Source organism: Camellia sinensis, chromosome 4 (assembly GCF_055761805.1).
Source record: "Camellia sinensis isolate YWXY chromosome 4, ASM5576180v1, whole genome shotgun sequence".
NCBI lineage: Eukaryota > Viridiplantae > Streptophyta > Magnoliopsida > Ericales > Theaceae > Camellia > Camellia sinensis.
Window position 1 is genome coordinate 207,584,697 of NC_138964.1, and position 27,378 is coordinate 207,612,074.

Sequence of the window (27,378 nt, forward strand, 5' to 3'; positions counted from 1 at the left end):
AATAACTTTTATTTTTCAATTAATTTGGAAATAAAATAAAATTTTATTTAACCAAATTAATTCCACACAGAAAATTAATTTCAGTAGCACTTCAATAATTAAAATACTGAAACAGAATTTTAAGTAATGAAAACTCAGAAAATAATTTCTAAAACCCAAAATTAATTTCTGAAAAAATTTCACAAAAATATATTCTGAATTGTTAATGACACCAGTATCGTACTACTAGTTGTTGTCAAAGAAAAGAGACAGTATATTACTACTATCTATCAAATAGCATATAATCACTATTTGTTTTTCTAACCAGAATATTATTTTGTAAATCCACAGAAAATAATTTTCTATTGAAAAGGAAACAAACGAAAAAATTCTGTAAACAGAATAATTCGAATCTGTCTTAAGATTGTTGGAACAATCTTCTGTGTAAATAAAATAACTTGAAATAAATTCAAACAAAATAAATAAATAACATACCAGATTTATTTATCGAACCGAAATAAAATTAAGACCAAGTCGAGTGTGTGACACTCTGTCCTTAAGACAGATTCGCCCCGCTATGGTGCTTACGGTTGAGTGGCGTCTATCTCCCAGGATACAATGATCTTTAATCAACTTGTAGTAGCACTCCAAAACAAATTGTTCGGCGAACCAAACCTGTGTTCTTACTCTCTGAATATTTATTCTTAAATCTAAAATGAAGAATAATGCACTAAAAATAATTTGAACAGCAAAAAAGACAATTTATGAGACTGTTTTTCATCCCCAAGACTGTTGGTAAACCCATGTATTTATAGGCAACATCACACTCCCGAACAGGTGCAATTACATGTAGTGAACAGGTGCAACAGATATCGTTTTGAATATTATACAGATCTGGACAAATTTGAAGAAAAACTGCCCGTACCACATGAAGCGGTTTTCTTCCTTCCAAACAAATTTGAAAAAGTAGCCGTTTGGAGAACTATCAAACAAACTGTTTGGAATATACTTTATTTAAACTATTAGAATAGTTTAATCAAAGTCAATAGTGAAAAACCTGTTTGGACTTTATTTTATAAACTATTTTGAATTTATATATATATATATATATATTAAACTATTGAATATATATATATATATATAACAAATTAAATAGTTTAATAAATAAAGAAAGAGGTACAAATTTAAGGAGACTACTTAGGAACCCAAAAATTAAATTTAGAATTTAAATTCAATTCCCACAATAATTTTTTATTAAAAAATTCAAATGAAATTTATCTAAAAAATTAATGTTAAACCCGAAAACGACGTCAACTACACATTCACTCATAAATGGTTTTGACGTTCCGTCTTCACCGTGTGACTTGCCACGCGACAAGGAACACGTCACCTCTTCGGACCCACCCCAAAAGACGTTCGGGGCCCACTAAAAATTGTGCTAAAAAAAAATATGTCTATATTAAACCATTTTTCCAACAATCCTTTCTAACCTTATAACTCTTTGTTTAGTGTAATACATTTATATATCGACTGATATTAGACTGTCTAGGATCACTAGACCTTTATCGAAGTAATTTCAAACTGTTCTATGGGAATTGAGACTAGGGTTGGATTGCTTGTTTTTAGGCATGGATTGAATTTCAATCTTTGTCCTTAAAAAAAGGGAAAATAGTGAGATCTATCAGTTGGCCTTGATTGGATGGTATTTTGTATGGCTGCCAGGCTCCACTTAAACCGGTTCTCAATCTTTTCCAAATTCCGTATTGTAATGAGTCTGGGAATGTGTATTTATTTGCTGGAGCTCAGGGTGGTGATCTGATTGGGTGTGAGGATAGCGTTGTTATTCGAATTTCTGGTTGGGCTTTGCCTGTGAATTTGACTGATCAGGAACAAGCTATCCGGGGTGGGTTTGAGGTTAAATGGAAGGTGGATAGCAAAGAGTGCAGTGATTGTATTGGGTCGAAGGGACGGTGTGGATATAGTCTTTTTACCAATCAGACCACTTGCTATTGCCCCACCCCGCCATACGTATGGGATACCTGCTCGGTGGCCGCCGGAGAAACACCGCCAGGTATGTTGCTTCTTTCTATCTTCATAAAAACTCTTTAGCCTGTTTTCAATTGTTTTGTTTTGTTTTTTTTCCTTCGTGTTTTCAATTAATTAAAAATGAATTTCAATGTCATATCTGTATGGTATAATAATTAAATTTTAATACGGAAAATAAATTTGTTTTTTTGGTCTCCTTTCTTTCTCCCAAATGAGGATGGTTGACACGAATTTCAATATACTGAGGTCGCCAATGAGACTCATTGATCCTGTTTGAGTTGTTTTGTAAGTTCTTTATTTGTTTGTTTTGTTTTTTTGGTGTGTAATTTTTATCTATAATTTATAAGACAAATAATTTAAATAAAATGATTATTCAACAATTGGAGTTGTGCACCTACTTTTTATTGTTTTATTATTAACTTTTGACTTGAAAAAATAATAATAATAATTTACATAGATCTACATAGGGTGAGTTTGGTTAAAAATAAAAGTAATGAAAAGTGTGAAAAAAGAATTTAAAATTCTCTCTCCAAAATAATTTTTCAAAATCATTACTAAAAAAAGACAAGCTAAATAATTACTCTACAAACACAAACCAAACACACCCTAAAGTTTTATACAACTAATAATAATAATAATTTACATAGATCTACATAGGGTGAGTTTGATTAAAAATAAAAGTAATGAAAAGTGTGAAAAAAGAATTAAAATAATAATTGTTTATTATTATTTTCTTCTTCTGGTTAGCATGGAGTGGTGTGCCGTGAAAAGAAATTAAGACGTTGTTTAGTTTGTTTTTCAAAAAAAAAAATTTGAAAAAATTACTTATAAATAAATTTTTAAAAATAATCAAATTAAATAAATTTTTTCAAAAAAAATCTTAAAATTTTGTTCAATTACCAACTTTCTAAAATCATTTTCTCTCTTATACACATTAAAATCAATCACTTTTTTAAAAATTCTCTCTCCAAAATAATTTTTCAACCCCCCCAATTGAAACCCTCTCCTCTTTTTTTATTTTTAAACCCCACTTTAATACCAACCATACCCCTCTTCTTTGGACCCCAACTCTTTTTCTTCTGTCAATCCTTTCCATCGTCAACAACTCTTCACCGTCGACGACCTTCTTTCCGGCGACCTCCACCCTTTTCGTTTCCAAAGCCTAATCGCCCAAACCCAACCCAAACCAACTCAACAACTGCAGAACACAATCAATTCAGAAGACCCATAAAGAAAACAAGATTTTGATAAACAGGTTTCATGATATCCATTTTAATTTATAGATTTAACAAAATAATAAATAATAAATAAAAATCTCTACTCTTGTCATCTTCCTTATAAATCAACAGTGTGCAACTTATAAGTCACAGACTTGATGATTCACCTGTATTTTCAAATCACTCGTCCATGGCTTCTTCGTCATCATCATGCACAATGTCTATACACTTTATTTCATCTTTAGTTCTCACCTTCTTCGACGAATCTCGAATAAAAAAAGACTCATTTCATATCCCATCTTTTTGGGTTCTTCAAGAATCAAATGTAAATGGAGGTTTTAAGAGATCATATGGAGCCTAGAGAGTATCGATGCCGGTAGTGATTCGGACTTCGGTGTATTGGGAAGTGAAGAATGTAAGGAAGAAGAAATTGAGGAAGTAGTACAGAGAACCCACCAATCCAGCTGGTGAGAAAGAGGAGCCGACGGGAGGAGGTGGCTAGTAGGATTAGACTGGCAGTGAGGGGCTGGTGGCTCCGACCGGCGGCGAGGGCTGGGTGGCTGCAGATGGCAGTGAGGTGCTGGCGGCGACAAGTGGAGGTGGTAACCAGAGTTGAGAGAGGTTAGGGTTTGGAAAATTAGGTTAAAATGGTAGGAACGAGGGTAAAAATGTAACTTCATATTTAGACAAAATCAGAATTAAAAAACACATAAAAGAGATGAGAGGTTCAAAGAAGAAATGTGGGCATATCATGCTTGTTAGTCAAAATGCCTAGTATAACTCATTTTTTTCAACTCCAATGCACTAGGCATATGATTAGGCATTTTAGCTCAACTCACATTCACTAGCTACATGTAGTTAGCCTTCAAGACTAGGCAAAATATATTTAATCATTAGGATCATTTCCCTCCATCTTTGTTGCTGATGTGGCATTTTATAAAATTAATAGTATTTAGATGAATAGCTAAAATAAAGAGCATGGTTGGAGTAGAAACATGAAATAGTTGATAGGCAAAATAAAATATATACTTTATAATAATATTTAGATAGGTAAAATGCCTATTACCGTTGGAGATGCTCTAATAGCAGAATATGAAAACATACTAATTTTCATAATATTTTTTATTATTTTGTCCAAGGAATTCATAATGAGCACTATAAATTTGTATGGGTGAATTACACTTTTTATCTTTAAACTATCATTGAATTATCTAGTTAGTTCTTGAATTATTGATTGAGTCTATTTAGTCATTAAAGTATATAAATCAAAATTTATTTAGTCCATAAATTATCGATTGAATCTGTTAAGTCCTAAAATATTTAATTCAAACTTATTTGGCCTCTGAAAAAATTACAAAAATAAAATATATTGCAAAGTAGTAAAAGACTCTACCTAATTAAGATTTTATTATAGAAAAATCTTAAAATTTTATTTTAATATAATAAAGTATTTTATTTAGTTATGTGTTTAAATTAATATTAGAGTATGATTTCTCAATCTTACCAATAAAATTATATTAATATTATATACTGGAGAAGTAAAATTAGATAATTGAAATAATAATACTTTGTTAGAAATAATCATATTAAAAAATAATACATTAATTAAGTTTAAAAAAAAGAACTTGTTGAAAAATTTAAAAATAATCAATTATAAATTAGGAACAAAATGTACGACATAATATTAGATAATTGCAAGTACATAACCATTGTAGAAGATAAGTAAGAAAATACTATCCATAATTACCCCTACTCTTTTCACCATAAGAACTAATGCTCACTTTTCAAATTTAAGTTTTTTTTTTTGAAATAAAATTTTAACTAGATATGATCTTTCACTAATTTATAATATTTATGGGCTTGTATTTTAGTTTTGTAATTCTTTCAGAACTAAGGCCAAGTTTGGTTTTATTTTTTTTCCATCACATCACTTCTCTATTTTTCTGCACATCTTTTTATAAAAAGACAAAAAGTGTACTTATTTAGGTCATCCCAAATAACTCCTAAATATATTTAAATTAAATATTTTAAAAAATTAATAGATTCAATCAATAATTTAATAACTAAATATATGAATTGACGATAGTTTAAGGTTATAAAGTGTAATAAATCCAATTCGTATCCCTTTTGTAAAATAATAATGTGTTTGTGATAGGTTTCCTTGGGCCCAGATATGGGCTGGGTTATAGATTGAGTATTTGTTTCATAATAAGAGGCCTGGGCCTGTAACCCATTAAAACTTGAACAGAAGACCCACTGTGGCCTACTGGGCTTTTTTACATTTCCAATTCAATGAATTCATTATTAGTTCGGTAGGGGTCTTGTGTTGGCCCAATTCTGTGGACGATCTGGCTTTTGATACTTTAGTGCAGCCTGAGGCCCTCAAACCAGAAAAACATTTGGGCTTCCATTTGATCTTCTGGTCATGTTTCCTTTTAGTGTTAGATGGGTTGAAATTAGGCTGACCCCCCACTGAGACCTGAGCCCAATAGGCACGGCGGACTGGTTGGGCTGAACAAGTGGGCTTGGCTAGAATCTGCGTATTAGAATACTCGGGCACAAGTGTGATGAGACCAATCAAAGTCGAGCTATCAATACAGAGCTTGCAGTCATTTCAAAACGACTTTAGATAAAGTTTGTATTAACCTGACTTGAGATCAAGTTAGGATTTACAACTCTCATAATCATTAGGCACCGAGGGTGATTTGGGATAATCTAAGTAAGTGTATTTTTTAATTTTTTATGAAATATGAATTAGGTATGGATTGAATTTAAAGTGATGTGATAGAGAGGTGATATGACTTAAATAAGATGATGCAACTTAAATAGGATAGTAATTTTTTAATTTTTTTAAGTTATGACAAATAAGACCTTAAAACTAACAAGATGAATAAGAATACTTATAAACGTGACATACGACAATAATCTAGGAACACTGAGTGTTACTCCTATATAAGAGTCCAGCTATACAAGGTGCCAATACAAAAACTCTTAATTTCTTAGCATTCTTTCCAATTTTTTTTTTCTAATTTAACTATTGAATAGTTTTTAACCCACACTACAACGGTACATCTAAGATTCACCATTTTCTTCTCCCATTTCAAGTTATTAATGTTGGGTTTGGTTGGGGGATTTGGAAAGAGAAAGAGAAAATGTATATGAAACTATGTGAAATGTAAGTATATTTTATTCACATTTCACCTTACTTTTTCCTTTTCCTTTCTAAATCTCTTCTCAAATCTCCTAACCAAACACAGCGTAAGAGTCTCAAACTAATTAGACAAATTCTAAATATTGAATATTCTTATTTAAAATCATGTTATTTTCGCTTTCTCGTGACGATTCTAGAAGCAATAGTTGAGGCCATGGAACCCAACCACCATAACTTGAAATTGACTAGGTTAATTTACACACAAAAAATCGACATAGTGATGGATGTTGCACCAAGTCCAGTAGACCATCATAATTTATGGTATTTTGGAAAGTAAATTTTCAATCCTTCTTTCCTCTTCCACCTGTCCTACCACCCCTCTCCACTTCCACCCGTCAGCCACCAATTCTGGCAACTCTCCCATCCTCAGCCCCCCACCTCTTGCAACATTTTAATGTTTGTGTTTTTATGTGTTTTGAAAACACATTTGTTCCATTTATTTAACAAAAACCAAGATTTCGTTTAATTTAGTTTTTGGAATGAGTTTTGAATTATATTTTGGAAGATAAGTTTTTGAAATGAGTTTTAAAAAGAAAAAACTTTTTTAGTTATGAATTTTTTAGTTGTGTATTTTGAAAACTTATTTAGTTATGAGTTTTGAAGCTAATTTTTTTATTTAATTTTTTTTAATTTTTGTAAAAATATATTTATTTATTTATTTTTATTTTGTAAAACTTATTTTAAAAAATTTAGACAAAAGTTATTTTAAAATTTTTAAAATTTTATTTTATTTTTTAAAAAATATTTTAAATTTTCGATATTATTTTTTATTTTAAATATTTTTAAAAAAATTAATTTTAAATTTTAAAAAATTTTGGATCGCCCATATAATCCTAACAAATTATTTGGCCAATACATAAAAAAATAAAAAAAATATTTTATTTGAAAAAAATTTTAAAAATGAAAAATATTTTTTTTCAAAAATAAAAATAAAAAATATATTTTTTCAAAATATAGAAATATAATTGAAACTTTTTTTTAAAAAAAAAAAGAGTATTGATACCTTGTTTGATCATGAGTTTTTTGGAATAAATTTTTAAAAAGAGTTTTAAAAATTTTATTTGATTATAAATTTTGAAAATATTTTTTTTATTTTTTGATCTAAATTATGATGGGAAAACAAACCAAACGCTACCAAGTTTTTGACCATATATTTTTATGAACATCACATTTTCCCTGCTCATGAATTCCTATATAAAACAAAATAGAACTCAGAGGCTGACATGTTTGACTTTCTAAGACAAATTTCCAAATTTTCTTGCAACCCTTTATTTTTTTCAAAGTATTAAAAGCCATTGCCCACAAAATCAACTCACAATTCGTATAAAGACAACCACTACATTGATTTTTTTATATAAATAAGATTGGATTAACTCTTTAAACTATTCTCATTCCAACAGAAGCTTCTCTGTTTCTTTGAAAATTTCATATTTGACTTTGTCAAATGTCACTTTTTTCTTGCTTTCATCACATTAATGAAAATTAAAAAAAAAAAAACGAAAACAAAAATCAATTCATCTTCATACCTCAGCTTTGAGTAGATTTTCATTTGGGTAGTTTCAAGTTTTTCTTAACTTCCTCTCATATCTCTCCGTGTTGAATTTGAAGATGAATCCCCTGAATCCCCATCTCTTCCCAATTTCTGTTACTTTCTTCATAATCATAATTTTAAGCCAAATCCCTACATTTTTGTGTGTCGAAAACGAGCAATATGCAAATTGCAGTAAGGTGTTTCAGTGTGCAGGCATTCCGGACCTCGGTTACCCTTTCTGGGGAGGGAGCAGGCCAGATTACTGTGGCCACCAGAGCTTCGGCCTAAACTGCACAGGCGATGCACCACTGATCACAATCCAAACAAGACCATATCGAGTCCTTACAATCAATAATTCAACACAAATTCTCAAGGTCGTTAGAGAGGAATTCTGGGAAAATATTTGCCCTACAGAGTTCGTTAATGCCACTGTAGATAACACCCCTTTCACCTATATATCCTCCCAGGACCTCATGCTCTACTACGGTTGCGCGAGACTTCCTACAACCATTCCTGGCCAGTTTGATTGTAGTGTTGATGGCACGACCAACACACTAGGTTTTCCGAGTTTCGTCCCCAACATGACCCTCGTTGCGTCTTGTCACATTGGTGTCAGTGTTCGAGTTGATCAAACAGAAGCCACAACTTTTGCTAGTAATCCAACTTCAGTTACTGTGACACAAGTTCTTGACAGTGGTGTTGAGTTGCAGTGGGATGCTAATAATAGTATCTGTGACCGATGCATTGGGTCAGGAGGAAAGTGTGGATCCAACACTAGTTCTGGGTTGTTTGCTTGTTATTGCTCGGATAAACCTTATGCATTTACCTGCAACACAACTCAAAACGGAACCGGTAAGAGCCCCTCTAATCTTGTTACTATTTTTTTGTTTAGTTGTAAGATTAATTGTTGGTTTTAGAAAATCCAGGATCCCTAGATCTTTGGTTGCCTTTGCTCTGGTCTGATCTTATTTTAGAGGGAGCTCAAACTAATTTCAAAGTTTCCATGTAGAGTCCAAATTGCAAAGGATCTGGTTTTCATGTTTTCTAACTTTAGTCATAACATCAAATTCTGGGTGAGAGAGGGTATTTGTCATCCTACCATGACGCATTACCAAATGACTCATGAAATATAAGAGCATATCTGACTTGGGTCTGAAGGTAGCATCTTCCACTTATTGCTGGAAAATCCTCCCATTTAATCATAGAGAATGTCCAAATTCCATTTTAGAACTCTTAGGTTGTGTTTAGATTTTAAATTTGAGTAGCTAGTTGTGAAGAAGAAGGAACTGAAGAGGGGAAATTGCTACTCTGTAAATTTTTGTCACTTTTTCCATCAATTTCCCTTTCCTTCCACAAATCGCCACTTAAATCTAAGATCAAATACAACCTTAAGGCCATGATTGAATGTGGATTTGTGGAGAGAATGTGTGTGTAGTGGAGCATTTTCGTTTCTCTTGATAAATTCAAAATCCAAACATAGCATAAAGCTAAAAAGAGAAAAGCATGTTGGAAAACTTAACTCCGTAAAATCAGATAAACACCTATTATAATTTCAAACTAAATGGTTTCCCTGAGAAAGTAAGATCAACTTGCAATATTCAATTTATATCTCGATGTTTCCTGATGTTGTGGCAGTGTGTTATCATAGTCTCCCTTGAACATTATAATACATCAAAGACGTACTTTTTTTAGTATATAGCATCATTGAGGGCTAATTATATAACACCATTCTCTCTTGTCCATCTGGAGGTGCCACTAAATTTCTCTTTGTCTTGCAGGATCATCAACAACCAATCGCTTTAATCTGGGGATCAAATTAACCATAGGTAAGGTGAGAATCAACATAACTCTTGGTCATTGGAAGCCAAACTCTTCATAATTTGCAATTTACAAAACCGGAATTTTATCATGTCTTTTCCCCTCTAATTGGTTGGAAGATATCTCTAGATGAACTTAAGCTCTCTGTTCAACCTTCAGCCCCATTAGAGAGAAGAATTGACTGATATTATTATTTCCCAATCACAAGACTCACCACTTCTATGATTTATTTTATATATGCAGCATTCTCAATCATTGTAGCTGTAACATGCTTAATCACAATAATCTTCTGCCTTAAAAGATGGTTCACATCATCAGCTAATGCAGTGGATGATCAAAATGTTGAAGCATTTATAAGGAATTACGGATCTCTTGCTCCAAAGCGATGCAGGTATTCAGATCTTAAAAAAATAACCAGCTCATTCAAATATAAACTAGGCCAGGGAGGGTATGGTTCTGTATACAAAGGAAAGTTATCTGATGGCCGTCTTGTGGCAGTGAAGGTCCTAAGCCAGACCGAGGGAAATGGACAAGAATTTATTAATGAAGTTGCTAGCATCAGTAGAACTTCCCATGTCAATGTAGTTAATCTTTTGGGTTTCTGTTTTGAGACTAAAAGAAGAGCTCTAATTTATGAATTTATGGCCAACGGATCGTTGGACAAGTTCATTTGCAATGATGAATCTGTGAATACTAATTGTCGCTTGGAATGGAGTACGTTGTACCAGATTGCAGTAGGCATTGCAAGAGGGCTAGAGTACTTACATCGAGGTTGTAGCACGAGGATTGTACATTTCGATATAAAGCCTCACAATATTCTCCTCGATGAAGACCTCCGGCCTAAAATATCAGATTTTGGTCTAGCTAAACTATGCCACACAAAATGGAGCCACTTATCAATAGTTGGTGTAAGAGGGACTGCTGGATATACTGCTCCTGAAGTGTTTTCTAGAACCTTTGGCCAAGTCTCTCATAAATCCGATGTCTATAGCTATGGAATGATGGTTCTTGAAATGACTGGAGCAAGAGATCAGAAAGTTGTAGTAGTCCAGACAAGTGAAAAATACTTTCCACATTGGATTTATGAGCATCTGGAACATGGTAAGGATCTAAGCCTTCACGGTGTCGTCACTACCACAGAGGAAGAAGAGACAGTGAGGAAGATGATCTTGGTGGGCTTGTGGTGCATTCAGACCAATCCATCAGACCGGCCACCAATGAGTAAGGTGGTGGAGATGTTGGAAGGAAGCCTTCAGTCCTTGCAAATTCCTCCAAAGCCTTACTTGTTTCCTCCTACAAGGGCTAACCCATCAACCCAAGACACTTCCAACTCATTATGGACAATGAATATGGTGGAAGAAACGCCGGAAGATGGCCTACAATATGAGGAAGAATAATACTTGGTAGCTCGAAATTCATTGGCCCGAATTGACTCGAAACCCAAAACGACGTCGTTTTGGGTTTCCTTTTCTTTCTTTTTTTTCTTGTTTTTCTTGCTTTCGAATACAGAGAGACAGAAAGGAGAGAGAGAAGGAGAAAAAAGGAAGAGAGAAGAGGAAGAGAGGAGAAGAAAAGAAGAGGAAGAGAGACGAGGCAAGAGACAGAGAGGAGGAGGAGAAGAAAAGAGAGAGAAAAGGAGAAAAGACGGTGATGGCGGAGAAGAAGACGGTGATGGAGGAGGAGGAGGAAGAGAAGGAAAATCTGTGTGTGTATACACAGATCTGTGTATACACACACAGCAGACGGTGATGGCGGTGATGATGGCGGCTAATCTGCCGATGGGTCTCTCGCCTCTATTCTCTCTACTTTTTTTTTTTTTTCCTTTTCTAGTGGATCTAGATCTGAAGATGGAGATGTTGATGATTGTTGTTGTTGATGATGATGTTGTGTTATTGGATTTTTTTTTTTTAAGATTCGACAATCTTTTTATTTTTATTTTTTTTTTTGTGATTGTTCGTTGTTGTTGATGAATATGATGTTGTGTAGTTGAATTTTTTTTTTTTTCAGATTTGACAAAAATTATGATGTTGTCTTGTTGTTGTTGTTGTGTTGATGAATGCTCTCTTTCTTCTCTCTGCCTCTCCGTTTCTCCTCTAGCCTCTTTGTTTCAGAGAGCAAAGAGAAAGAAAGAAAGAAAGAAAATAAAAAAAAAAACCAAAATGGCGTCGTTTTAGAATTCGAGCCAATCAAGCCAAAACTCTTTCGAGCTACGTAGCAGCTCCGTATTAGGAATTGGAAAATGCTATAAGCTTTAAATTTTCTATCAAACAAATAACTATGTGAGACATTTGGTCATTTATTTGGTAGAAAATTTGGTATTCCTAACATTATCCTTGAAAATTTTCACCAAGTCATAGTTGTTACACGTGGCAGCCCGGGCACCTTGGGCAATTGCATGAGCCCTTTTAGATTCCAAAATGCCCAAGGCAATGCTCTCCTGAAGAAAACAATTTTGTTCATTCATCTGACAAGCGAGTAATTAAATCTCTTCTTTTTGATTGATTAAAATATTGAAGTGGGTGAACAAAATTCTACTGTAGTAGAAGATGCATGGTCGCTTAGTCGATATTTTGATTATCTTTGCGCATCTAAGGTCAAGCAAATGGATGTTAAGCCAGCACATGATTTGGCAAAGTCTGTAAATAATTTTCCTTATGATACTTGTTATTTGTTGCTTTCTCAAAACAATAAAAAAAAAAAAAAAAACATTGGGATGGATCCCATTTAAAACAGTAAAACCAACTGTTTTAACTAATCTAAGGGTCCAGTTTTATTCACTCACCTATGCAGTCCGTAAACAAAGCTAAACTCTCTCATGAGCCATGGCTAATCAGGTGACCACCTAAATGTTACGTTTAGGCTACTTTTGTTGGTTGCACACTCACCTCTCTCTGTTTTTGTTTTTTTTTTCAATAGCACAAATGGCTTCTTTTTTTTCTCTCTTTTTTTTTTTTTTTCCTCTTGTTTTGCTAAATTGAATGGCTTCAAATAGGCATTTCCATAATTAAAATGACTATTCTCCGACAATTATTTACATCATCTAATGATAAAATTTTAGTGACTTGTGATTTTACTACGATAGGTAATGATAGGTAATGAATTTCTATAAGTTCATCCACAATTTATTGATTTTTTTACAATGTTATTTGTAATATTTGAATCAATAAATTTGATCTGTCCATTAATTTTGGTTGATCTAGTTGTTCCATGAACTCTTTATGTACTTATTCTATGTCAAGTACTTATTCTCCTCAAATTTATTACTATATTAGTTAGTTAGTTTGATCTGGCCACAACCAAAGCTTTCTTCTGAATTCCAAGTTCACATCATGATGATGAAGTAGATTCCTCATCAAAAACCTTTGTTTATTAGAGTAAATAGACCTGTCCAAATGAATAATTAACCCTACTCTGGCAAGTCAACTCCATCAACAATTTAAAACAAAATAGTTATTTACACCAAACTGGCCTCAAATATTACTTTACTCCCTCATCTATGAATACATACATTTTGACTCCAACTATAAAAAAAAATATCACTTTCACCCCTTAGAGACTGTTTCCAAATCCCTCCAAAGAGGTGTATCTGTATAATTTTTATAATTGAGGGAGTTTACATATACGGTTCATAGATGAGAGAAGTAAATGATATTCAATAACAAGTGAGGGGTTTTAATGTAATTAACCCAAAACAAAAAGAAACCATGAAAGCCTTGATGGGTTTGCATGTCTGCATGCCAACCATTCGCTAATTTGCTTCTGCAAAAACCCAGTATTTGTGTTGTTACATTTCCAAATTTTGTAGCTCTCTATTCGTCTGTATCTGTGAAAAAAATGAGTCCCCACCTCTTCCCAAGCTCTGGTCTTTTCTTCTTGATCGTAATCTTAAGCCAAGTCCCAACATTTTGGTGTGCCGATGACAAGCAATACACAAACTGCACTCAGTTGTTTCAGTGTGCAAACATTCCAAACCTCAGCTATCCTTTCTGGGGAGGTAACAGGCCAGACTACTGTAGCCACCCAAGTTTCAAGCTAAATTGCCAAGGCGATGCCCCACTGATCACAATCCAGACAAGACCACACCAAGTCCTTGCAATCGATAACACGGCACAGATTCTGACAGCTGTCAGGGCCGAATTCTGGAACAATTCTTGTCCCGCAGAGCTCCATAATGCTAACTTGGATACCGCCCATTTCAATTATTCATCCAATACCCAGGACCTGATGCTCTACTAAGGTTGCCAGGCACCTTCAAATGGTGTCAGTCCCAGTCACTTCGCTTGCAGCATAAATGGCACAAATAACACAGTAGGTTTTGTGGTTAACAGTGTCACATCCACCTCGAAGGTCAACATTTTGACATGCCAGGTCAGAGTCAGAGTTCGAGTTAATCAAAGAGCAGCTCAGGCTTTAGAAAATTCAACTTCAAATGTAACACAAGTTCTTGACACTGGTTTTGGGTTGCAGTGGAGAGCAAATAATACTGACTGTAACCAATGTGTCGGATCGGGCGGAATATGCGAGTCCAACTCAACTTCTGGATCATTCGTTTGCTATTGCTCAGACCAACCTTATGCGATTACCTGCAGAACTGGTATGAGCCCCTCAATCTTTGTTACTTTTGGTTTAGTTGTTAGATAAATATCCTTTTTTCTCTTCTTTTTTTTAATCTTTCGATCTTTGGAGAAAGATAGCTATAATTTTGATAGTTGCTTTGCTTGGGTGAAATCACAACACCCTGGTTGATCCATTGACCAGTTTCAGAGAAAAATTTGAGGGTGAAGATCTGTTTCTTAGCGCGCACAAAAAAAAATTATATAAAATGGGCAACTTCTTTTCTTTTTTTTTTTTTTTTTTGATAAGTACATAAAATGGGCAACTTGTCTGTGTTCATTTTCCTAACAGGCCTTGCTCTGTGACACTAGACTCACCAAACCCTCCCTCCCTTTTGACTTGGCCATGTCCAATGACCCCTTCCAAAAAAAAAAAAATTTCCATGCTCGAATGCTCCCCTTTGAATTTTGTTCAGATTTATGAATTTGAATAAAATGATTTGACACTATTCATTCAAAAAGAATGACTCCATTTTAGATTTGACAGTTTAGATATGGATTTCAAGTTTGAATTTGAGAAGTTTCTCACAATGGATTTGAAATAACAATATAAAATTAGTTATTTGAAATCCTTCATTGCTAAGAGTACAAATTCTACAAGAATCCTAATAAAATTAATCCTCTTTTATCTCTAATTCATCTTCTTCTTTAGCTTTTCAACTCACATATAATAGCTTAATTTCCTGTATTTTATAAAATTCTACCTCAAATTCCTTCATTTGAAATCCATCTATCCAAACAGAGAGTCAATTTTTTCTTCGCATGTGTCTTCTTGTCAAATTAACTAAAACTACTAATCATCTCAGACATCAAGAATTGCATTATTGCCCTATTATCTTGTCATGATGACCAAAGAGAAAGTGTCAATGGCAAAAAGGCACTTTGTTAGGGAGGGGTTGCCTGATTGAATATAAGATAGATAACAGAAAACACCTGATCTTAAATGTGATATGAATTTAACACACATACCACACAGTTGTCCAGTAACTCTAGTTTTGAACCATTTCTGATCCACATGCTAATGTTTCCCCCCAAGAACTAAAGTTCGACTCGCATGAAAATCTTCCTACAACATCATTATAATTCATCACAAATGTTTCCCGATGCTGTGGCTGTGTTACAGTGTAGCATGATAATCTTCCTAAAACATTATAATACATCATTGATGTGAGCTTTAAGCATATAGCATCATTTAGGGATTAATTATATAGCACCATTCTCTCGTCTATCTGGGAGGTGTCACTAATTTTCTCTTTACCTTGCAGGATCATCAACCCATTCTTTTCAACAGGGGATCAAATTAACCATAGGTAAGATGAGAACAAAGATAAACCCTCTCTTCCTAGCATTTCCGTAAACATGGTCATGGGAAGCCAATCTCTTCATAATTTTTGTCATCTCTTTGCCATTCTAATTGTTTGGAAAGATCTCTAGATGGGCTTAAGCTCTCTGCTCATTGTTAAACCCAATTAGAGAGAAGAAATAACTGACACTACTATTTCCTAATCACATGAGTAACCACCTCTTGCTTTACTTTTGCAGCATTCTCAGTCATTGTAGCTCTGGCTGCAATGTTCTTAATCACAATAATCTTCTACGATAAAAGACAGTCCACATCATCAGCTAATGTGGTGGCCTTCTGGAAGAAGGAAACCGTGGATGATCAAAATGTCAAAGCATTTATAAAGAATCACAGATCTCTTGCTCCAAAGCGATACAGGTATTCAGATCTTAAAAAAAATAACCAGCTCATTCAAAGATAAACAAGGTCAGGGAAGGTATGGTTCTGTATACAAAGGAAAGCTATCTGATGGCTGTCCTGTGGCAGTGAAGGTCCTAAGCCAGACCGAGGGATATGGACAAAAATTTATTAATGAAGTTGCTAACTTCCCATATCAATGTAGTTAATCTTTTGGGTTTCTGTTTTGAGACTAAAACAAGAGCTCTAATTTATGAATTTATGGCCAACAGATCATTGGACAAGTTCAATTGCAATGATGAATCTGTGAATACTAATTGTCGCTTGGAATGGAGTACATCATACCAAATTGCAGTAGGCATTGCAAGAGGGCAAGAGTACTTACATTGAGGTTGTAGCACAAGGATTGTGCATTTCGATATAAAGCCTCACAACATTCTCCTCGATGAAAACCTAAGCCCTATAATATCAGATTTTGGTCTTGCTCAACTATGTCAAACGAAACAAAGTATCATATCAATGTTCGGTGCAAGAGGGACTGTTGGATATATTGCTCCGGAAGTGTTTTCTAGAACCTTTGGCCAAGTCTCATATAAATCTGATGTCTATAGCTATGGCATGATGGTTCTTGAAATGACTGGAGCAAAAGATCAGGAAGTCAAAGCAGTCGAAACAAGTGAAAAATATTTTCCACACTGGATTTATGAGCATCTGGAACATGACAAGGATCTAAGACTTCATGGGGTTGTCACTACCAGAGAGGAAGAAGAGACAGTGAGAAAGATGATCCTAGTAGGGTTATGGTGCATTCGGACCAATCCCTCAGACCGGCCACCAATGAGTAAGGTGGTAGAGATGTTGGAAGGAAGCTTTAAGTCCTTGCAAATTCCTCCAAAACCTTTCTTGTTTTCTACTGCAATCTCTGACCCATCAGCCCAAGACACTTCCAACTCATTATGGACATTGAATATGGTGAAGAACATGTCAGAAGGAAGCCTTCAATCTATGCAAATTTCAGCAATGCCTCTCCTGTTTTCTACTGCAAGGTCTAACCAGTTTGCCTAAGACTCTTCCAAGCAAGGTTTCAAAAAACGGTTACGGTTGCTGTAACAGTTGCAGTGATGCGGTTGCAGGGTGTAAAGGTTGTAGCATAACGGTTGTAGTAACCAGAACCGTGAATTTTTTTTATTTTTTACACAATTTGAAAAAAAAAACTTACCAAATAAGCATATTTTTTTTTTTTTTTCATAATCACATTTATTAGGGTTTAAAATAGATTTTGATCAATTTTTATTAGTTTTTAAGTATAATCCAACATATTTTATATTTTTAAATCACTATAAAGAAATGAATTATTTATATATTATTTCAATAGTTAATGACTTTATATGTCATAAATCCATATTGTACCACTTATTTTTATTTATTTTTTAAAAAATAATTGACTTTAAATGTCTACAAAATTATTTTTGACCAATACTTAAACTAACTAAAATAAAAAATATTTACAATTATTAAATAAAATGATTATAAAAATAAAAATTGAGACAAACAAAAATTATTTTTGAGCTACTGAACATTGCAGAATGTGTATAATGTATATTTTGTAAGTTTTTTTTTTTGTGGAATGAAAGCTATTCAGAATATTGAAAATATGTACGATGGTGTGTAACGGGCTGTTACAGTACCGCTGCAGCCGTTACGTAACACTGAAACGGCCGTTACACGTGTGAATTTCCGTCACACCGCAAAAGCGAGTGTAATGGGTAGTGCCTACTGTCGCAACCGTTACGTAACACCGCTTTTTAAAACCTTACTTCCAAGTCAAAGTTGTTACAGGCAGTAGCCCAGGTGCCTTCGGCAACTGCATGGGCACTTCCAGCTACCAAATTGCCTAGGTGATGCTCTCCAAAGCCATAGCTTAATCAGGTGACTACCCAAATGTTGAGTTTAGGCAACTTTTCTATGTTGCACACTACAATTGTGATTGATCTCTACAACTGTGATCGATCAGAGTGGCCCAGCGCATTGATTCCAAGGTGGAGCATTCTTCGTGTTCTGTGAGTCTCGATTTGCTATTTTTAGTCGAATAACCTTCCAAACATTTGTTTAACAAGTTTGAATAGCTCAAAGTTGTGTGCAAGGCCTTGGTATGCCACAGATAACACTTTGGAGATTTTAGGTTCTTGTAAAAGGCTCAAACCATGGTAACTTCTCAATCAGTTAGCCCACAAGTCTAGTTTTATCTATTTTTGTGCAATCAAGTGCAGCATTATCATCCAATGGAGACTTTTTGGCAAGCGTTATCAAATCATATAGATTGACCAAATAGTTGTCTTTTTATCATCTTGCTCGATCTTGTAATGTAATCTGTTTTTATTGGGTGTGTGTCATGGTTTGTACTGACCTGGGCTGGTCCTATCATAGATGGTTTTTTTATGTAGTTTGGCCCTTTCTTAGGTTGGTCCTGCCACATTGCTACACTTTGAATTCAAGGCAGATTAGAAGTTTCTAGTCCAGAATTGATGCATTTTGGAATTCTTCTAACCATCCTTAGCAACCATAACAAATCAGATCCATCCCAGTTCATAATTTATAATTCCATAACTGTAAAAGCAAATATTTTTCTTGTAGAATTATCCTAAGTAGAATAAAAACTAAATTCAAAATGAATCACTAAATTGGTCATTAATGCTTATGTCAAAAACAAATGAAGAGAAAATGGAACCAGTGTAGAACTAATCAAAAACAAGGATGCTTTAGTTGTTTGTAATTAAACTGATCACTAGAACAATGGGAAGCAATCACATAGGTTAGAAGGGATTAAAAAAATAAAATGACTGCATCAGTATCAGTCAATAAAAAATATTTATTTATTTTATAACTCATTATTTGGCTCACTGGACCGACTAATCTGGGGAATCAATCCCACCATTCACTAGCGGGATGCCCAATTAAAGCAGAGGCAAAGTCCCAGACTAGCCCCAAGAAATTGTTTCCACTTCGGAGGTTTTGAACATGAGAGCTTAAAGGAAGCATGCCCCCCGGCCCCAGGTAGAACACCTGAGACCTTACAGATACAATACTGATTGTAAGATCACCAATTAGCTAAGTGAAGAGAACTTTAGACTATATGAACTAAGTTTGTGTGGCTTAGAGAAACAAAGTGTAACAAGTTTGCTAAGACTTAACACTCCCCAGAGGTGGAGATGATAGAGAAAAGAAAAGAAAAAAAAAATTAAAGAAAAACAGAGAGAAATAGACCCAAGACTTAGAATTGACTCCAGAGACCACCCAAGACCCAATTTTGATAAATCTATCAATTGTCCCAAAAGCTTAAGCTAGTTAGAAAACGAACCCAACAATGTATATTAAGATAACACTGATGAAGCAAATTATTTGGAAAGAATGGATTATAAGGAAAAACTCATATTCATATCAGCTCATTGTCAAGATTTCAGCAAACCACTAAAAACAGATTGTGAGTGAGTAGGAAGCTTCAAGATAAGTTCCCCATATCTGAAAAGAGCAATGAGCTTCTGATATTGTCTACAGATCCCCTAATAGGAGGTATCACAATCTCAGTAGTTTACTAATAGTGCTAATGATGAGAATTTCTAAAGCAGATTCCAAAATAATAATAATAATAATAATAATAATAATAATAATAATAATAATAGAAACAGTGAAAACAGAAATTCCTATTGAAATTGTCTTTATCAATAAGCAATTCTAATACTGAAAAAAACAAAACCCAATTCGAGTTGGTGGGTATCAGATTCTTCAATTGTTTGAAAATTTGAAGATCCAGGGGTTAAATTATTGATTCCTATGGAGAGAAATAAAATACAGTAAAGAGAAATTCGCGAAAAAGATAAGATTTTGCTTACCAAGAACTGAAGTGCTGTCCATCATCAATCTTGTAACCCTAAAACGTTCTCTCTCTCTGTTGCTCTATCTCTCTGCTCATTTTATGGTGCGGAATGTCTTGTAAAAATATAAAAATATAGGGCAAATTACATATACCTCTCCTGACATTTAGTAAAATTACAGGTATCCATTGAGGTTTGAAAAATTACAGATATTCAAAATCTTAAGAGTATCTATAATTTAGCTAAATCTCGAGGAAGATACATGTAATTTGTCAAAAATTATATTACGGGACCTATAATTGGGGTTTGAGAAATGTTTTTTAAACACTTTTTCTTCTTCTTTTTTGAAATTTTGCTGTTGGAAAAAAAAATAGTTAAATCTCAGACAAAAAAAAATTTAAAATATTTTTAACTTTGAAAGCCTAAAAGAAATAAAAAGGTCTAATTTTAAAAAATAATGTGTGTTTGGTTTGAGTTTTTTGAATTAAATTTTTTGAAAATTGAATTTTTTGATTTTCGTATTTTTTTATTTTTAGTGAATATGTCTAAAATTTTAAATATTTTTTTACTTTTTTAGATATACCTTAACTTAAATGTATCTAAAAAAAAAAATTGTGAAAAAATATGTTAAAAAATTAATAAATAGATAAAAATATGAAAAATATATTGAATTCTCGTATTTTTTTGTATTTTTGGTATTTAGTGAATTTTTTAAATTTTTTTTCACAAAAATTATACTTTTTATGTGTATTTATGTTAAATGTGTCTAAAAATTAAAAAAATTACTTAAAGTATTTAAGAAATTCAATAAAAAAACAGAAAATAAGAATGTAAAATTTTCTGAAAAGTAATTTTGAAAAACCAAAAATAAGTTTTTTTAATTTTATGAACTTTTTTGAATTTAATTTAATTTTTAAAATCGTAAGATCTTTTTATCTATCTAGAACGACCTGGTTGAATTTACACAACTTACTTTCTGAGTCTTTATTTTTTCACAATTTAGAAACTAATTTTACCAAAAAATAAACACCTAAACATATTTATAATTTTTTTAAAATAATTTTTCTTGGCCAAAAAATTAAATGAAAATAATGCTTTTTTTTTTTTCCTCACTAAACTAGTTTTTGAAAACATTTTAGAAAAAGAATTACAGAAATTAAACCAAACGAGTTTTAACAAAAATATAAAAATATCACAAAAAAGTTAATAATATGTGGTGAAAATGCGTTTGTCAATAATATGAGTTAGGTTGCTTAATTTAAATTAACTTGCGCAAATTATCTGGTCCACTTTTTAACCTAGAATTTCATATACACATAATCACATGCAAATTACACGAATTAGCTAAAACTGAGTGTTCTTTTTGTAAAGATCAAACTTGAAACCTCGAGAGAAATTACCTATAATTGAGAGCCACTTGGCCACCACCAAGACATTGGGGGAAGCAAAATCATGCATATGCATACATCACTATTTCATTTCTGAAACATTTTCACATGATTCTTCAGAGAAATTTAAGGTCACATAACAACATATGCAATGAGAACTATGTAGGTATATAAACTTTACAATTGAAGTGCGCACACACACACACTCTCTCTCTCTCTCTCCCCCAGTATGTGTATGCCCAAGAAAAACTAAAACATTGTTAAGGGTTAAATTGACTCTGCAGTCATGGACTAACACTAAAACCGACTTTTCTAGTCAATAACTTGATAATTTAACTAGAAAAACAACAAAAATTTACAAACAAACCACACGCCAAAACAAGTCAAATTGGAACACGAGCTTTAACAAATTGAATCACAGAAGAATTTAGGCCAATAAGGATGAAGGCATATACGCTACGCATCACATGTTCTTGGACTCATCATCCTCGGTAGGATAGCAAAGAGTTCCAAACATCCAGTCCATCCATATTGTGAAGTGACCATAATTGTGGCAGTATGTGATGTGGTGGACGGTGTGGTAGCCCGCGCCCATTACAGGCCAGAGTTTTGCATTGATGCAGTCGTGAATGTTTACCGTCCATAGTAACTCCAAAAATACGAGGAATATATGTGTTTTGAAATGCATTGGCACTAGGAAGAGCGCTATAACGTGCGGTAGCGCCTGCAGTACCCCATCCAATGGGTGGAATGCCAAACCTGATACAAAAGGAGATGAATTAGTTTATTTAGATACATAGGGGCAAAGGTGCAGATTATATGAGCCACTTATGGTTTTTTTATATTTTGAGTTGGTGCAGCTTCTGTTACGGGAGGGGTGCTTTTGGTTTTTGCTTTATGATGATTAGTTTTCAGATAAAAAGCTGCACCAAACAGGCCTATAGACTAAGCTTTCAACTATGAGGATGCTCAGAAACATGAAAATCGAGCATAGAGATCGTGTTTCAATGGGCAACTGAAGAAGAAGATCCACCCTTCAGTCAAGTTGTCTCCAGGTACTGAGGGGTGAGGGAGTAATCACCAATGAGATATACATTAGCCAATAACAAGAAGAAGTAAGTTTAAATCTTAGTGATATATCAAGATTCTAAGCTCAATTGATTATCCACCAAAATCTTTATTACACCATGTCAGAAATTGTTTAAATGGCAAGAATCAAAATTTTCCATTTTACTTTGAAAACAGATCGTAAACCTCCGAGCATTTCCTGAGAAATGATGGTTCCAAGTGATAATACTAGCCTCATAATGCACTATAATACACATGAAAATGAGTGAGGTTTTGGGAGATGAGTTTTCACCTATTCTACGGCTTAATAGTTGAGAGGGAAAAGTTGGAATCTAACTTGTGTTCTAGAAATTGACTGCAAACGAAGTTATCAATTTGATACTGATGCAAGGCTAACAGTGGTCTATGAACAAGCAATTTCTATATGTTGTTTCCCTCATCTTCCAAAGATTCTTATGCAAAGATTTTGAACATACTTTGCAATCAACGTGTATGATTTACCACATTACCATGATCTTCTAATAAGGTTGCAAATGAACCAAGCCAAGCTGAGCTTTGAGGTATTTGGGCTCAGCTCAGCTGCACCGAGAAGGTTGTGTTCGAACTCGAATCATGTTCATAAAGAGTTCAGCCGCACTGATCAAAACTCAGCTAGTATTTCAAATCAGACAAGCTGGGGCTCAGCTCAAATGTGTGATCAACCACAAATAAAATATCCAAATGGGTGTCAAACGCACCGAATAGAAAAAGAAATTGTTTTGTTGCCTCCATTCCATGAAAACCGTATCAGTAAAATAATTATATGAATAAATGAAAAGAGAAGAGGAGAGAACATATATCAGTAAATAATGGTCAAACTGAGCACATATCGACTGAGGGCTTTCACACTGAAAGCTCTATTGTTTACATTTTTAATGAAGATCTAGAGTGCTCAAGATAATCTCATTCGAGTGTTATCAGCCTTACATGCAACTACTTTGTCATCCTTTCCTTCAATCTAAAAGTATTTTCTTCATTCATCTGAATTTCTTTTATATAAGTCTACATGAAAGCCTTTATAGATTTACACTTAATACAGCATCACCATGTTGATAAACCTAGTTGAGCTGAGCTAAGGATTGTACAAACTTGTTTTACCATAACAAGTAAAAAGAGGCGGGGGTATTTGGCCACAGATGTTCTAGATTAACAAACTTCCCAAATTCAATCAATCATAAATAAACAAAAATCCTATAACAGGTATAACCTAAATGAAAAATCATAAGAAAGAAAGAAAAAGAAATAATGGCATGCTATAACCAATTACATAATCGACCAGGGAAAAGGGAAAAGATCAATCAAACACAAACAATAAGAAATGGCAAGATTTAACATGGCAACATCCGCAGAAAAAATGCATCCAAGAGAAAGCAACAAAACAAGAAAAATAAGAAAATGAAGGAGAAGCAGTCAAAATTACTGTTTTTCTTTTTTTTTTTCTTTTTTTTTTGACATTCACAGCTGAAATATGCTGCTTGGCTAATCCTAATCTTCACTCTTCACTCTGTTTGCTACTTATTGCTAACCACAAATCAACAATTGTGATTCCACCAAGAATCAGAAAGGAGTACTCACCAGCAAACGGGGAAAGCGTATTTTGCTTGTTGTAGATGTGATGCGTTGCATGAAGATACTTATAGAGAGGTTTGATGTCGTGCAATTCCCTATGCACCCAGTAAATCATGAACTCCACACTAACAAGATAAACCATTAAATACACGAGGTAGGCAGGCCAACTGACATCACTCATTCTCACGAAACACCTCGTCCAACCACTTTGGATCATGAAATCGGAAATTGTAGGAACAATAGAGTAGCATGGCAATCCCTTCGTTGCAACAGATATTTGCAAGAGCATGGAATTTGTTGAAGGGATGGCATCTACAACAACACCGTTCATTAGATGTACAATTTTTCTTTGTTTTGTGGAGACAAAAGAGAGAACATTTACATTCTAAAGATCGACTCTGAATACCTATAATAATTGCCTAATTGTGTAGCAAATGTGTAAACTTGGAAAATTGAATCTCAACAATGTCCAAGATCAAAAATCTAACAATGATACATGAAAGTGAAAGCTCGTGGAAACAATTTCTTGAAAGGGAAAACATTAATGCTCAAGCCTATTATACATCATGTGAAGATCATGAATCGAATGCAAAATGAAACCGTTACCACAACCTTAACATTGTCTCAAAAAGAATCAAAATTCCATCATTTTCCTACAAATAAACAAAAACAAATCATTGAGATAGGCAATGTTCAAACCTATACCAACTCAACGACTAAAATTTTACAACTAGATAAGATTATTTTAAGATTCATATGATTTCAACTATTGATGATGATAACACATCAAGAAATAAGCAAAAGTCTATTCCTAACACAGAATTATGAGTAACACAAATAAACAGTAATTCATAAATTGACCACAAAATAAAATAAAATTGATTGAAAACTTTTAAAACATATATATATATATTGAATTAAGCACAAATAGGAAAATTAAGAACTAATAACTTTTAAGAAAATCCCAGTTGGTAATGAGATCAAAGATTTAGTTTCATAAAACAAATCATGAAGACAAACAGGAAAAAATATGCATCGCTTTACCTAAAGACATTAGAAGGTACAAATTATAATTTTTTTTAAGAGAGAGAAAGAAGAAACGGACACAGAATCTGATACAGACAAACAACTTGCTTTGGAACTTTCCATTATTTTTCTCTATAAAAACACAAAAACAAAAACAAAAAAACGAAATCGAAAACCATACCAAACAAACCCTTAACAGTCTATTCTTTTTTTGGTAAAATTTAACAGTCTATTCTTGATTTAACTAAAAACACTAAAAAAAAGAGAATAAAATTGACAAACAAAGACATCACACATACATGATAAAAGTATATTAAAACATTTATCATAGAAACAGAGTGATTCAAAACCCATCAAATCCCCCCCCCCCCCCCAAAAAAAAAAAAAAATCAATCCACTAAAACTAAATAAACAAGAAACACATATCTAAATATCAACAAGTATTAAAAAAAAAATTAATAAATAACAGGTAATTAAAAGAGAATGACAATCAAACAGTGAAAAATCCAAAAAAATAAAAACCAACCATGCAAACTTCTCTGAAATCGAACAGAAAGAAGAAACAATTGACTGATCACTAAATCAAAACCCACAAGAAAGAACAATACACACCCACATATATACATAGAGAGAGGGAGAGAGAGAGAGAGAATGTGCCTTTGGGAAGATAAACATTGCGCTTCAAATAATAAAGGTAGAAGCACCAGAGGAAACCAGAGAGGAAGTAGATGAAGTTAGCGGCAATGTAGTTGCGGAGCCATGTCTGGAAGAAATGGGGAAGTGGGTCCCACACACTGTTCGGCAAACAAGCCCCCAGGATTAGCCGATTGTAGAACGATGCCTCTTCCATGAAGAGCCGCCGGTACTCTTCCATCTCCGGCGATGTGGGTCAGATTCCGGCGAGAATTGGGAAGTGGGTAAGAGAAACAGTAAAGACGGCTCCAAGCTGGAAAGACGACATACACGAGCAACAGAGAGAGAAAGAGAGAGAAAGCAGAGGAGAGTGAAGAGTGAGAAAGTGAGGGAGAGGGAGTATTTTAAGAGGAATAATAGTGTGTAAATGGATTCTCGTGTGGAGTGGGACATGTTTGGGACAAAGAACCAAAAGTAAGGAGGGTTTAAAAAGAATGTTTCTACTTTGTGGTAATATCTTTTCTTTTTCCTTTTTTAAAATATATAATTATTTATTATCCAATTTATTTTACCTTATCTTTTCCTTTTTTAAGGTTTTTTTTTTTAGTTTTGAATTTATTATCGAATTTATTTTACCATATCTTTGTATTAATATATTATTTATTATCAAATTTATTTTACCTTCTATTTTCCTAAAGATAAAGATCTTTGTAATTGAATTAGACTCGTTTGAAAATTAATTATTTTAATTAATTTTTAAAATTTTTATATAAATAATATAAAGATAATAATGTGACAATTTTGAGTGGCCTTTGACTTTTTAACAAGAAGGCTAGAACATCTACTTAGATTTAAGTAATATTAGATATTTTAAAAGTTTTATTAAAATCTTTATCAAATATTTCACGTGCATTTGAAATTAATATGGGACTCATATGGTGTAGGATCCACATGAATCTCACACTTATGCAAAATATTTGATAGAAATTTAGATAAAATTTTTAACGTTTTCTTTAAATTTTATAAAAAAAAAACTGTGGAGCCCAAAATGAAATCTATAATTATTTTCACATTTTGAATGAATATTCAGTACAACTCAGACATTTTTATGGAATTAGATCTGTGGTTCAGGGATTATCGTTACTACGAGTGGCTTCACCTCATAATTAATGCTATATAAATTTTAAAAAATTCATATATAATGATATGATTTATTGTAGATTTTTACTTCAAAATAAAATATCATTTAAAGGTGAGTTTATTTATAATGATGGCATTACCACATAATTCTGGATAATATTTTTATGAGATTTTTATTGATAAATCCATTCTAGAGTTGTTATAACCCATTAGGTCCACTAAGGAATATTATAACCTGATTAGTCCCATAAACTTTTCTTTTTATTCCATAAGGTCCATTTTTCTAATTTAATATGATTTCTTGGACTATTTTGCCCCTGTATATATATATACAGGGTTAATACGTATTACGTGCCTGTTTCTTCGCTGATTCAGTTTGGCAGTTTCTATTTTACACTTTTCATCATCAATCCAATTCCGAGAGATACGTTTATGTTTTGCATGCTCGTTCCAAGGATTGGTTGTGCTAGGGTTTCATTCTTGCTGTTGTAGTCTGGTTCTGTGGTTTGCGAGTGAAGACGACGAAGAG

At 33.3% G+C, this 27,378-nt stretch overlaps 2 protein-coding genes, 1 long non-coding RNA gene and 1 pseudogene across 3 annotated transcripts; 2 read left to right on the plus strand and 2 right to left on the minus strand.

Moving 5' to 3' along the window:
* The first annotated feature begins 2,320 nt into the window (after positions 1–2,320).
* On the plus strand, positions 2,321–11,840 carry LOC114261390 (LEAF RUST 10 DISEASE-RESISTANCE LOCUS RECEPTOR-LIKE PROTEIN KINASE-like 2.1). Its single transcript, XM_028201662.2, has 3 exons — positions 2,321–8,836; positions 9,763–9,810; positions 10,046–11,840. Exons 1-3 carry the CDS (start codon positions 8,062–8,064, stop codon positions 11,197–11,199), a joined length of 1,977 nt encoding a protein of 658 aa, XP_028057463.2. The 5' UTR covers positions 2,321–8,061; the 3' UTR covers positions 11,200–11,840.
* A 1,291-nt stretch (positions 11,841–13,131) lies between these two features.
* Positions 13,132–20,239, minus strand: LOC145789865 (uncharacterized). The gene is made up of 2 exons (XR_014328291.1): positions 20,005–20,239; positions 13,132–14,385 (listed from the first exon to the last, which is right to left on the minus strand). It is a non-coding gene; the product is annotated as an uncharacterized LOC145789865 (long non-coding RNA).
* On the plus strand, positions 15,987–17,179 carry LOC114261378 (PR5-like receptor kinase pseudogene; annotated as a pseudogene).
* Positions 20,240–21,427: 1,188 nt separating the features above from the next.
* LOC114261391 (delta(7)-sterol-C5(6)-desaturase) lies at positions 21,428–26,171 on the minus strand. Its single transcript, XM_028201664.2, has 3 exons — positions 25,734–26,171; positions 24,057–24,362; positions 21,428–22,133 (listed from the first exon to the last, which is right to left on the minus strand). Exons 1-3 carry the CDS (start codon positions 25,948–25,950, stop codon positions 21,838–21,840), a joined length of 819 nt encoding a protein of 272 aa, XP_028057465.2. The 5' UTR covers positions 25,951–26,171; the 3' UTR covers positions 21,428–21,837.
* Between the last annotated feature and the right edge of the window lie 1,207 nt (positions 26,172–27,378).